The 12130-nt window shown below is 31.6% G+C and overlaps 1 protein-coding gene across 1 annotated transcript; it reads right to left on the reverse strand.

Annotated features, from left to right (window-relative positions):
* Nucleotides 1-535: 535 nt before the first annotated feature.
* Nucleotides 536-7315, reverse strand: LOC120080263 (peroxygenase-like). Its single transcript, XM_039034879.1, has 6 exons — nucleotides 6595-7315; nucleotides 6072-6221; nucleotides 4396-4481; nucleotides 3759-3853; nucleotides 1849-1974; nucleotides 536-825 (listed from the first exon to the last, which is right to left on the reverse strand). Exons 1-6 carry the CDS (start codon nucleotides 6701-6703, stop codon nucleotides 672-674), a joined length of 720 nt encoding a protein of 239 aa, XP_038890807.1. The 5' UTR covers nucleotides 6704-7315; the 3' UTR covers nucleotides 536-671.
* Between the last annotated feature and the right edge of the window lie 4815 nt (nucleotides 7316-12130).

Raw genomic sequence — 12130 nt, forward strand, 5'->3', positions numbered from 1 at the left:
GATTTATTTGTATGTCAACTACATATTGATCGAAATTATACTAATAACCTTGAATTTTTACATATAATGGATAGTACAATATTAAATGTATAATTATCTAAATAATTAAATAACAAATATTAACTATTATGCTTTTGGTGAGTAAATTATTATATAATGCCTTATTAGTAATTTAGCTAGTCAAAGTAAGTATAATTCAATGGTAATTGACATGTCCTCCTTTGAAGTTTGAGGTCAAAAAATTCAAATCTTTACTTTAAAGGTTTGAATACTTAACCAAATTCTAAAAACAAAAACATGTGTTTAAAAACTACTTTTTTTAATTTTTGAAATTTGACTTTTTTTTTAAAAAAAAAAAAACATCGTAAAAAATATATAATCAAAAAAGAAACTTAGAGGTGCAAGAAGTATTTATTGACTTAATTTTAAAAAATAAATAGTTACTGAACAAGCCTTAAGTAATAGAAGTACTATAAAGTTATAATTGGGACAATTATAGAAATAGAAAACAAATCCTTTCCCATATTGATATCTAATGGATGTTTCTAGAAGTTTCTCAGGTCTGAATATTGACAAAAAAAAAATAAAAGAATAGGCAAAATTTTGAATATTGTGACAGATATGAAAAAAAAAAGAAAAAATAAATGATTTAATGTAGTTTTTGGGTGATTTTACCCCAATTTATCAGCAACACCTTTTTGCATTTTGGCACAGTAATCAAATAGACTTCCATCAAAGCAACGCCTCACAGCTTCCTTTGATAAGAACCCATTCTCGTCTTTGGCAAGAACGTATAAAGCTCCCCACTCCAATTTGCTTGCAAACCTACATTATCATCATATTATTTAATTATACATAATCTTATATTAAACAAAGTTAGATATCATAATATTAATTAACATATCTAAATGTTTCTTTGTTAGTTTTTTCTCAATTTTATTTATTCTTTTGGTTCTCAAATGTTTCAATGTAATATCCCTTGTCTTTTTTAATTCATATTATGAAAAAAAATTTAACTAATGAGTAAGTTGACAAAAAATTAAATAAATGAATTTAAGTTTTTTAAGAAAGAAAGTAACTCTTCTAAATTTCAAAGAAATTAACAAAAAATAAATAAATAAAAAACAATTAAATTACAGGTTTAGTCCTTAATCTCTTATGTTTGTGTCTAATAATATTGAGGAAAATTTCTAACTCTTTTAAATTCTAAAAAAATTGATAAAAAAGATGGTTAGATTAGAAAGTATCTAATAAGTCCTTAAACTTTAAAAATATCCGATTGAGCTCTAAACTTCCAATTCTGGTATAGTTTATAGCTTCCTAATATATTAAAAACAATAAAAAAATAATTTATATAATCAAATCATACGTCTAATAGAACCCTAAAATTTCAATTTAATGTTTAGTAGGTCCATAAAATTTTAAAAATATCAAATAGGCTAAAGATCTACATGACACAAAATTGAGCCTAACTATTAGATACAAAATGAAAAAGTTAATAACCTATTAGACATGAACTAAACTAAACGGATACAAACTTGAAAGTTCATAGGCTTATTAAACCTCTTTGAAATTCAATGACCTAATCGACACAAATCCGTCCTCTAATTTTTCGTCGACTAGAAAGTATATATACCATGACATTCCTTTGTAACTTTGTTAGCTTGTTATCCATCAATTCTAAACTCCAGCTATAAGAAGAGGGGTATAATTGAAAAGTCTTAAAATACAAGGGACTAAATTGAAAGAAAATGAGAGTAAAATTAAGAGAGTAAGAAATGAAGATATAAGAGAGAGAGAGAGAGAGAGAGAGAGAGAGAGAGAGAGAGAGAGAGAGGAAAGAGAGACCAGCCAAAGAAATCGAAAGTATCACGGTTTGCCTGAGTCATGTGCCAAATTTCTCTCAAAGTAAGCTTGTCAGGATGAGTTCGACCATATTTGCTAAATATATTCTCAAGATGTGCTGGAATGAATCTGCACAAACAACATTCATTTCTTAAGCTTTATGGTCCCCAATTAAAGCAAACAATTAGTTAAGGGTTTTCTTAAATCACCGATGGACCAAAATGTTTAGGGGCTATTTTGGGGCCAATATGAGATGATATATTCTCACATTCTATATCTGTTTGCAGGCCCATTATCTTATCTCATCGATTTTAATTGTTTGTGGGTTTATTTTCGGAACGTGTTTCGTATCTCACCGTCATTTTCCTTCTGTGTATCGTATATCATTTCAGTTCTTGAACATACTCGATCGTTCATATTCAATTAGAACTCTCCAAACATGAACTCTCCAAACATCTAAACTTCCCACATCTTATATCATCCTCAAATAACCCCTTAAGTCAATGGGTGAAGACAAATTTAATTATAATACAAGTAGAAATGAATATTAATTGGGGAGAAAACAATAATACAAGGGCTTGAATACAGAACCTCTCTAGATCATTTGATACCATATTAAATAATCGATTAACCTAAAAACTCAAGTTAGTGTGTGAAGACAAACCTAATTATAATATCTAACAGACTTTCAAGGATTGAGGATACACTATTCACTTCACTTCCTAGGATTTTTTTTTTCTTCTAGAACAATAGGTTAGAGCTGTTCTTGGAAGATTCTCGTAGAAACAGGGATGTGTCTTCTCTATCTCCCCGCTTCTATGGAACTTACCATTTAATTTCTTAGTGATCGGGGGAGATTCTCTTTAGAAAATTTTATGGGGATGAAGTGGTGAATTTCTTCCTATTTATGATTTATGATTTGTTTAATTTTAATTAATTGTACATTTTTAAATATTATTATCTTTTGTTTTTTCACGACCTAAAATTAAATTCGTCTTTTTTTGCTAAAATGTTTGACTTGATTTTATTTTTTAATTAAAAAATATTCCATGGAAGGATTTGAACATCTGACGTCTATCTTAGTCGAGAATATATACTTTATACTAAAATGGAATTATAAATTATGATTGATTGTAAATCTACAATCTTCTTTACTCTTACAAAATCCGTTAATTATTTACAGAAGTTTGAACTTAGAACTTCCTAGTTTGATACAATGTTAAATCATCAATCAACTCAAAAGCTTAAATTGATGGATTATGACGAATTTAATTATATCAAAATCCTAATATTGAATAGGTCGGTATACTTTTTGGTTCCATTTTGATCAATCAACTTTCAAAATAGATTTTGATCTCTTATTTTAACAAATATTGGTTAAAATTTCAATTTGGTCCCTCTACTTTGAGGTTTGTTCAATTTTGGTAGACTTTCAAATTTTTTAAAATTTTTTTTGTTATTTATTAGTATTCACTCTAAATTTTAAAAACATATTCACATATTATGCTTCAGAACATAATATTTAACCGATTTCGATAAAAGATAGGTTTGAGGGACTAAATTTAAGATTAATTAAAAATACATAGACTAACATTAGACATTTGAAAATAGAAACAAATCTCAAATTGTAGGGAAGATAATGGTTTTTAACCCAAAGAAAAAAAAATTGATTATTTACCATATGATATTTTTCACTTAATATGCCTTTAACACAATACATTTGTTAAAACTAAACTCAAAGTAATGACAAAAATTGTTATTTCTGGAAGTCCAAAATCTAAAAAAAAAAATAATAAAAATGGAGAAACCAAAATAAAATAAACTTCAAGTTTCAAAGTAATACATATTAAAGAGTCTACTTAATTTTATAAAGTCCATAGAAAATAGGCATTTTCAGAATCAGCAGAACTAACCTTCCTTCAGTGTCATAGGTCCCTGAATCACTTCCATGCTTTGCTCTGTGGATGTTTTTTAAATGTATTGGGAAGAAAGGTGAAGGTATCCAAGTCTGTAAAGAAAGCCATGGAAACACAAAATTACTTTGGCTAAAAATCATTTCAATTTCGAAATGATTTTAATACAAGTTTAAATATTATTTTAGTTTTTATCCTTTTAATTAGTTTGTGTTGGTCTTTGTGCTTTCGAAAATTTCATTTTAATCCAACACTTTCAACTTTGATTCATTTAGGTCTATCTACTTTCAAAAGATTCATTTTGGGCCTTTTATTTTCAATTTTTGTTCATTTTATTATCTACTTCTAAAAAGTGGCCATTTTGGTCCCTTAAAAAATGAAAATGAATGGACCAAAATTGTCGTATTTTAGAAATATAGAAAAACAAAATGAATATTTTGAAAATTTATAGAGACCAAAATGAACCAAACATTTTAGAAGGTAAGTAAAAATTACAAATATAGTATTTAAACCTTATTATATTATAGTGGGTAGAGATGTTCGAGAGTGATTTCGGAATTGTAATAATCCGTTTTTATTAGGCGTAATCACTCCAAAACATGTTAATGTTATGTGCAAAAATAAGGTGATTGCTTACTGGGAGAGTAGCATAACTCAGTGCTGCATGTATAAAGATCATGAAGAACAAAGATGCAATGGCATTGAATCCCAGTGCTCGAAATCCTGAAAATACACACATATATTATTTGTACAAATTATGTTTTGTGAATCAAGTCTTATGGTTTTTTCATTTTCTTACAAACCCAAATCTTCAAAACCTTTAAAATATAAAAGTATACATCTAGATAACTGGTTAATTATAGAAGTTACCGAAGAAATTATGATAAAATGATATCACTATAAATATTACTTAGTATATGTGAAGATAAATTAAAATTTTACTTTATAATGTATCTATAGATATATAAATGTTACAAATAAATCCAAGGTTTAAATATTTTAGTGTATGAATTTTCATGATTAATTTATTTTGGTCAGGAAAAATGAAGACATGCTTATAAAGGTTGACAAGTTCAATATTTTCCAATAGATTTCAAAAATAAAAAATGATTAGGTTAATTATTACGCCATTTTTTAAAAATTGTTTTATTTTATGAGTGAGTTATTTACGTGGAATTGTTTACCTTTTTCACTTGGAGGATGGTACAAATGTTGCATATGTTATGCATGTTCATGTTTGTACTTTTAAAGCCATTTATTTAGTTATTAATCCTGAGATTAATGTCATAAAACACGATTAAAATATCATTTTGATACCTCTATTTTGAAATTTGTTCAATTATAGTCTATATATTTTCCATTATCTAATTTTAATTAATTTATTTTCAATAGTTCTTCTACCTTAGTCCCTAATTGTTGATTTTTTTTCTTTTCTTTTCTTTTTTTTTTTTGTTATCTATCAACATTTTTACTATAAAATTTAAAACATATTCACATAGGTTGTACTTCTAACACGATATTTTATATGATTATTTAACCAATTTCAATAAAAATTAATTTTGGGAACTAAATTTAAGATTTATTTGAAGTAAAATGACTAAAATTTGACAACTGACAATGTATGGGAAAGTTACTTCTCGGTTTCAAGATTTTGGATTTAATTTTCAAAATATTACATATTTAGTTCAATTTGTTTTAATTTTAGTTCCTAGATTAGGCCTAACCATGTTTAAATATTACATATTTAGTTCAATTTGTTTTAATTTTAGTTCCTAGATTAGGCCTAACCATGTTTTTTGTTTAGTTTTTGAAAATTAAGCCGAACATTAAATTCACCTCTAAATTTTTTTATTTGTTATATATTTTTCATCAATGATTTAAAAAAACTAAAGAAATAGTTTTCAACCAGTTGTTTTTGTTTTTAAATTTAGTTAAAAGAATTTAACTATTGTACTTTAAAAAAATATAAATTATTATAAAAAAAATAGGCTTAATTTTTTTAAAAAAATAAAAAAACTAAATAATTACCCAACTTAGTACACGGATAAAATTGTAGAGGCAAAATTGAAGCCAAACAAAAAAAAAAAAAACAAAATGCGTTACATTTTGAAGACTCGATCCAAATGTAAACTTGACGCAAAATCTGTAATGAAAAACATTTTTTTTTTCTCCTGTATATATATAGAATACCGATCAAAATTTTGTTTTAATAAATTAAAAAAAAAAAACAAAAGTTATTTATTATCAAACAATTCAAAAAATATATAAAAAGAAACCAAAAGCTGAAGCAGAGACATTGGGAAGAGAGCGTACCTCGGTAAGTATCAGATGGGCGAATAATGCCATCGCCATCTTGATCAAAGAATGATACATGTTGTTGAAGCACAGACATTCCATTGTGTTTATGGCCCCAAGTTCCATTTATGTTTTCTGAATCAGGTGCCACCAAAGCTCTCGCCAAATCTGGAAAAATACACCAATATAGTTAATACGATCTTCTCCAGCCAGATTCAACAGAAAAAAGAAGGTACGATTCAATCAAATTCAGCTTCGATTCAAGTATTAATTATCATCCGGTTCTGTATTTGAAATGAATCGATTGAATCTGAACTTAGAAAGTGAAAAATCGTGTTCGATTGCGTTGAAATCTGAAACTCATAGAAGAAATTAAAGTGAAAACGGTTCAATTCAATTATCATCCTGTTCTGCATTTGGAATGAATCGATCGAATCTGAACTTAGAAAGTGAAAAGTCGTGTTTGATTGCGTTGAAATCTAAAAGTAGAAAGTGAAAATGTGTGTATTGCGTTGAACTAGGGCATGGATTTTGGACTCACATGGCTTAGGGAGCTTGGGATCGAGATCGTCTCGAACTTTCCGGTGTGAAGTGATTGGTGACTTCTCGGCCGCCGTTGCCATGGCCTCCGCTGACGCTTCTGTTTCCATTCTTTAACTTGTTTGTTTCTTCTTGTCTTCTGTGATTTTTTATTTTCTTTTGGCGATGAAATCAAATGCGGAGTTAGTGCGCTGTTTTGTTCAGAAAGAGAGAAAGAGAGAGAGAGAGGCCGTTGCTGATCACACGGCCGGAAACGGAGGCGATGGATGAAGCTGCACGTAAATGATACCATTGACCAACGTGAGCTTTTTTTTCCTCCCAATAATATGGATATGATAGATTTTTTTTTTTTAACCTCTTGATAAATTAGCTAGTTTGCGATAGAAAATATGTTTTGAGTTATGACTAAAGTACGTAATGTGAGAGGTTTGAAGCTCTTACGCATGTTAAATTAAAAAAAAAAAATTCGTAACATGGGAAATTTATACGAATGACCCAAAAATTGGGCCCAAAATGTCAAATGACCCATTTTTAAAAAATAATGTCAATTGACCATCTGCTGACATCATCGCCATATCAAATTACGTAAATTGACCTTACACCAGTCTCACGAGGTAAATCTCGCTCTCGTCTGATTAAACGCTCTCGCTCTCGCTTGAAATTCCTTGGTTTGATGTGATTGCTCGTCAGTTTACTGTTGATTTAACAAAATGTCACGACAGAAGCCTCAAATCAAATCAATAATACCTAAACACAATACAATGGTGATTTCTTTAAACTTTAAACTTCATTTCAAAGGTGATTACTTTTCTGATTTTTTACGGTGTTTTGTTGAACGGAGATTTTTCGAACGGGGATTTCCAAGACCAGGCTTTCTCAGAAAGGAATAGCTTTTTCAGAAAGGTGAATTATTTTGAATCTGTTTAATTATTTTTTATGTGTTATTTCTAAAAATGTAGTATTACGAAATTTTGTATTGGGAGAGAGTAAGAAAGAGGAAGAGTAAGAGAGAAAGCGAGATTAAGAGAGAGCGAGATTACGAGAGAGAGCGAGATTTAGAGAGAGAGCGAGATTTTGAGTGAGAGCGAGATTTTGAGAGAGAGCAGAGTACACTTTAATTGCTTGTACAGCTTAATGACAAATGTTCTCTTACTTTATAGGATGACAGAAAAGTGTCTATTTATTCGATTTGGAGGTGATTGGGATGAGAATGAAAGTTCGTATATTAAGAGACAGTTGAAAGGAATCATTGTGCCCCCTACATTGAATTATGAAGAACTTAAATCTCGCATTTACAGAGCTACAAAAGTCAGTTCTTCAGAGTTTGATCTTATCCTGAAAGTTAAATATAATCTTGAATTTGAAGCCCCTCCACAATGCATAATGGATGATGATGATGTTTACTTCATTCTTTTGCGAGAAGAGTTTAGTAGACTTCAGATAGCTGTAACGTTGAAGTCTAAACAAGACGAAAGGGTTGGAATGGGGTTTGGAAATGTGAGTTATGATAATACGGCTGTGGACAGACAATACGAGGAATCATATCAGTTTCGTCGGGAAGAGGATGATATTCCATTGTCTACCAACACTGATATTCCATTGTCTACCAACACTGTACCATCAACATTCGATTATATGGATTGTGGTCCTTCAGTGGATGTGGATGTGAATGAGCAACCAACAGAATTGAATGAAATGGATCGTGATCATGGAGATGTGCGTCGTTCTACAACAGCTTCAGTGGTTCCACCATCTGTGTCTTCAAGTCATATGACAGAGTTGATTATGCCTGGCACCTCTTCATCTGGGAAAGAGGACGTTGAAGTTGGTCAACTATTTTTGAGCAAAAAGGACTTGAAAATGAGATTATCTATTCTGTCCATCAACAAAAAATTTGAATTTAAGGTCAGAAAATCAACCAAATCTTTGTTCACTGTCAAATACATTGGGGAGACATATAAATGGAGCCTTCGTGCAGTCAAAATGGAAGGGTCTGATATATTCAAGATCACAAAGTACTGCAGTTCGCACACATGTTCCATAGGAATTTTGAATCACGATCATAGACAAGCAACTGCTACGGTTGTTGGTCAACTCATCAAAGATAAGTTCACGGGCATAGGACGTATTTATAAACCTTGTCATATCGTTGAGGATACGAGGAAAGATTATGGCGTGAACATAAGTTATGATAAAGTGTGGCGTGCAAGGGAAGCCGCGTATGATCTCACTAGAGGTACTCTAGAATACTCATACTCCATACTACATGCTTATAGAGAAGCGCTAAAAATAGAGAATCCGGGTACAATCTTTGAGATTGAACTTAAAAATGAGGTGCATTTCAAGTATATGTTTATGGCATTAGGGCCTTGTATTAGAGGTTTTGCAAGATGTCGGCTTTGTATTATTGTTGATGGGTCACACTTGAAAGGAAAATACAAAGGCACCATGTTGGTTGTGATTTCTATAGATGGGAACAATCAATTATACCCACTAGCATATGCAATAGTGGACAATGAAACCGATCGATCATGAAAATGGTTTATGTCCAACTTGAAATGCAGTATCGGAGAACCCAATAATCTGGTGTTTATGTCTGATCGGATGGTATCTATCGGCAATGCTATTCGTGCATTTTTTCCCACATCATTTCATGGATTGTGCACATGGCAAATAGAACAGAATCTGGTTACAAACTTTAAGGATAGTACGGTTGTAGGGATATTTAAAGATACAGTAAGGACATTTCGCATGATAGAGCTCAGACAAAATGGGACGAACTCCACAGTTTTAGAGACGGTGCTGTCACAAAATATTTAGAAGACATCGGGCTTCAAAGGTGGGCACAGGTTTACCAAATAGAACGAAGATATGATAACATGACATCCAACAGTGCAGAGTGTTTCAATTCCTTAACTAAAGAGTATCAACTAATGCCCATAGTATGCTTGATTGAACACGTTAGAGGAATGCTCCAATCGTGGTTCTACGAACGGAGGAATTACTGGGCATCTCAAACGACATTGCACTCTGACTACTGTGAAACCCGATTGGCAAGTGAAGCCGATAAGGGCAGACGATATCGGGTGGAGCCTATTGAATTGTTATCAGATACACGTACGGCAGATTAATTGATTTGGACGGTATTGTGCAATCTTCACACGAAGTGAATGCACGTGAAGGAATTCGACTCACTTGGTAATCCGTGTTCCCCATGCAATTGTTGCTGCCAAGGAGAAGAAATATACTTCAAAATCCCACAGTCTTTGTAGTCGATTTATAAGTTGGAACTCTCTATGACTGCGAATATGGAGCCCTATAAATCCACTTGGCTACATATCTTGAAATGAAAAGAGAACCTTCTGGATACCGTAGAAAAAGATTATCCTTCCTCCAAATTTGTGCCACAAGTAGGCGACGGAGAGTGAGAAGTAAACTATCTAGCAGGAGAATTCGTAGACAAATGAAATGTAGGTCGGTGTGGGGAATTTCATGGGCATAACGCGCAAAATTGTACTAAACCGCTTTACAACCGTGCGACTGCTGAAAATTGCCAGTATGACCGAGACGCAAACACCCCTACCATCCAGTTTAGTTATAAATACAATTTGATTCATTTCATACGTCATTACTTGTTAACATACTTCATACTTTTTTCATACTTGTAACATCTTAATACTTGTAACATTCATACTTCAATAACTTTCACCTTTGTAAACAAAAACCAATAAACCAAGCTGGAGAGTATTATGTATATACAATAAGCATACTTCCAATCTCATACTCTCTCGTTCAACTTGTACAACATACTCATACTCTCTCATCTTCACTGTAAACAAACATATTATACCCAACTTATCGTAACAAAAATGAATTCAACTAATCTTCATACTTCTCTCTTCAACTCCCATTCATACTTGTAACAAAAACAATAATACTTCATACTCTCTCAATCTTCATACTTTGTAACATAAAATGAATAACTTCATACTCTCTCAATCTTCATACTTGTAACAAAAATGAATAACTTCATACTCTCTCAATCTTCATACTTATAACAAAAAACAATAATTTCATACTCTCTCAATCTTCATACTTGTAACAAAAATGGATAACAAATACTCTCTTAATCTTCATATTTGTAACAAAAAACAATAACTTCATACTCTCTCAATCATTATACTTATAACAAAAATGGATAACAAATACTCTCTCAATCTCGCTCTCTCTCACAATCTTGCTCTCTCTCAATCTCACTCTCTCTCACAATCTCGCTCTCTTTGAACATCTCGCTCTCTCAATCTCGCTAGTGGGAGCATGCGATGCTCGCCATTTAGTAGAAGGCGCGCGCTAGATGATCGCATAGTTATCAAGCTTCATCGTTTAGTTACTACCTATGCGGAGCGCGTTAAGCGATCGTGTACTTCAGGCTTCATCGTTTAGTAAAGGTACATGATTGTATAGTAAAGAGTTTGGGAGGCTTCATCGCTTAATAACTAAACGATCGTTTGGATTTGTTTAGACGATTGTATAGTAAAGCTAAACGATCATTTAACTCTGGGAGCGCTAGTAAACTAAACGATCGTTTGGATTTGTCTAGATGATCGTATAGTAAAGAGTTTGTTTTATCGTCTAAATGATCATAGGGTGTTTTAAGGTAATTTTACCCGGTTCATCAACTCTCTGAATCTCGCTCTCTCTCACAATCTCGCTCTCTTTGAACATCTCGCTCTCCATGAATCTCGCTCTCTCTCACAATCTTGCTCTCATTGAACATCTCGCTCTCTCAATCTTTGAACTTTGAACCTTGAACCATATAATTTTCTAAGCTCAATTATGCATGTTCTGATAAAATTCTGATATTGAACTTTGAACTTTGAATTTACACAAAAAATACATGTTCAATTATACAATGAAAAGAGCAGTAGCTCCATTATACATAAAAAAATGCATGTTCTGATAAAATTCTGATATTGAACTTTGAACTTTGAACTTTCATAAAAAATATATGTTCAATTATACAATTAATGTTTTTACATACATAAAAAAATGAATGTTTTTACATACATAAAAAAAAATGAATGTTTTTACATACATAAAAAATACAATAAAAAAATACATATTCTATACATATAAAAAATATGGAGTGTTTGCCCATAGTTGACATGCTAATTGCATCCTATATTCACTCATCTTCTCCTGAGTGATTACGGATGGATTAGCACCAGTCACCAGGTGTTCCAGTAGTTTGATTGCGAAGATGCCACAATCAAATGACCCATGTTGTATGTCGACATTCATAGGTCGCGAGATTTTCCAATGGGCTGTGGATAGATCCGGCTTTGATCGATCCACGTCACAGTAGTGAAGTAGGGATGGTACTGTGACCGTCAATGGCTTTAGCCAATTCACCAGCTTTGTCATTGGTGTGTATGACGGAAGTGAATCGAATATGAATATGTGACCTCTGTTAATGTCCATTGCAAGGACCATCTAGTGGTCACTGATATTCATTGCCGTATAAACGAAATCCACAT

This window comes from Benincasa hispida, chromosome 6 (genome assembly GCF_009727055.1).
Source record: "Benincasa hispida cultivar B227 chromosome 6, ASM972705v1, whole genome shotgun sequence".
NCBI lineage: Eukaryota > Viridiplantae > Streptophyta > Magnoliopsida > Cucurbitales > Cucurbitaceae > Benincasa > Benincasa hispida.

Bases quoted from the DNA above. Each gene is read 5' to 3' on its own strand.
- LOC120080263 (XM_039034879.1), bottom strand. From the start codon at position 6,703: ATGGAAACAGAAGCGTCAGCGGAGGCCATGGCAACGGCGGCCGAGAAG. The intron at 4,482-6,071 runs GTACGCTCTCTT...GTGTATTTTCAG, and splicing joins CCCATCTGATACTTACCGAG to GATTTCGAGCACTGGGATTC. The intron at 3,854-4,395 runs GTAAGCAATCAC...CTTTCTTTACAG, and splicing joins TGAGTTATGCTACTCTCCCA to ACTTGGATACCTTCACCTTT.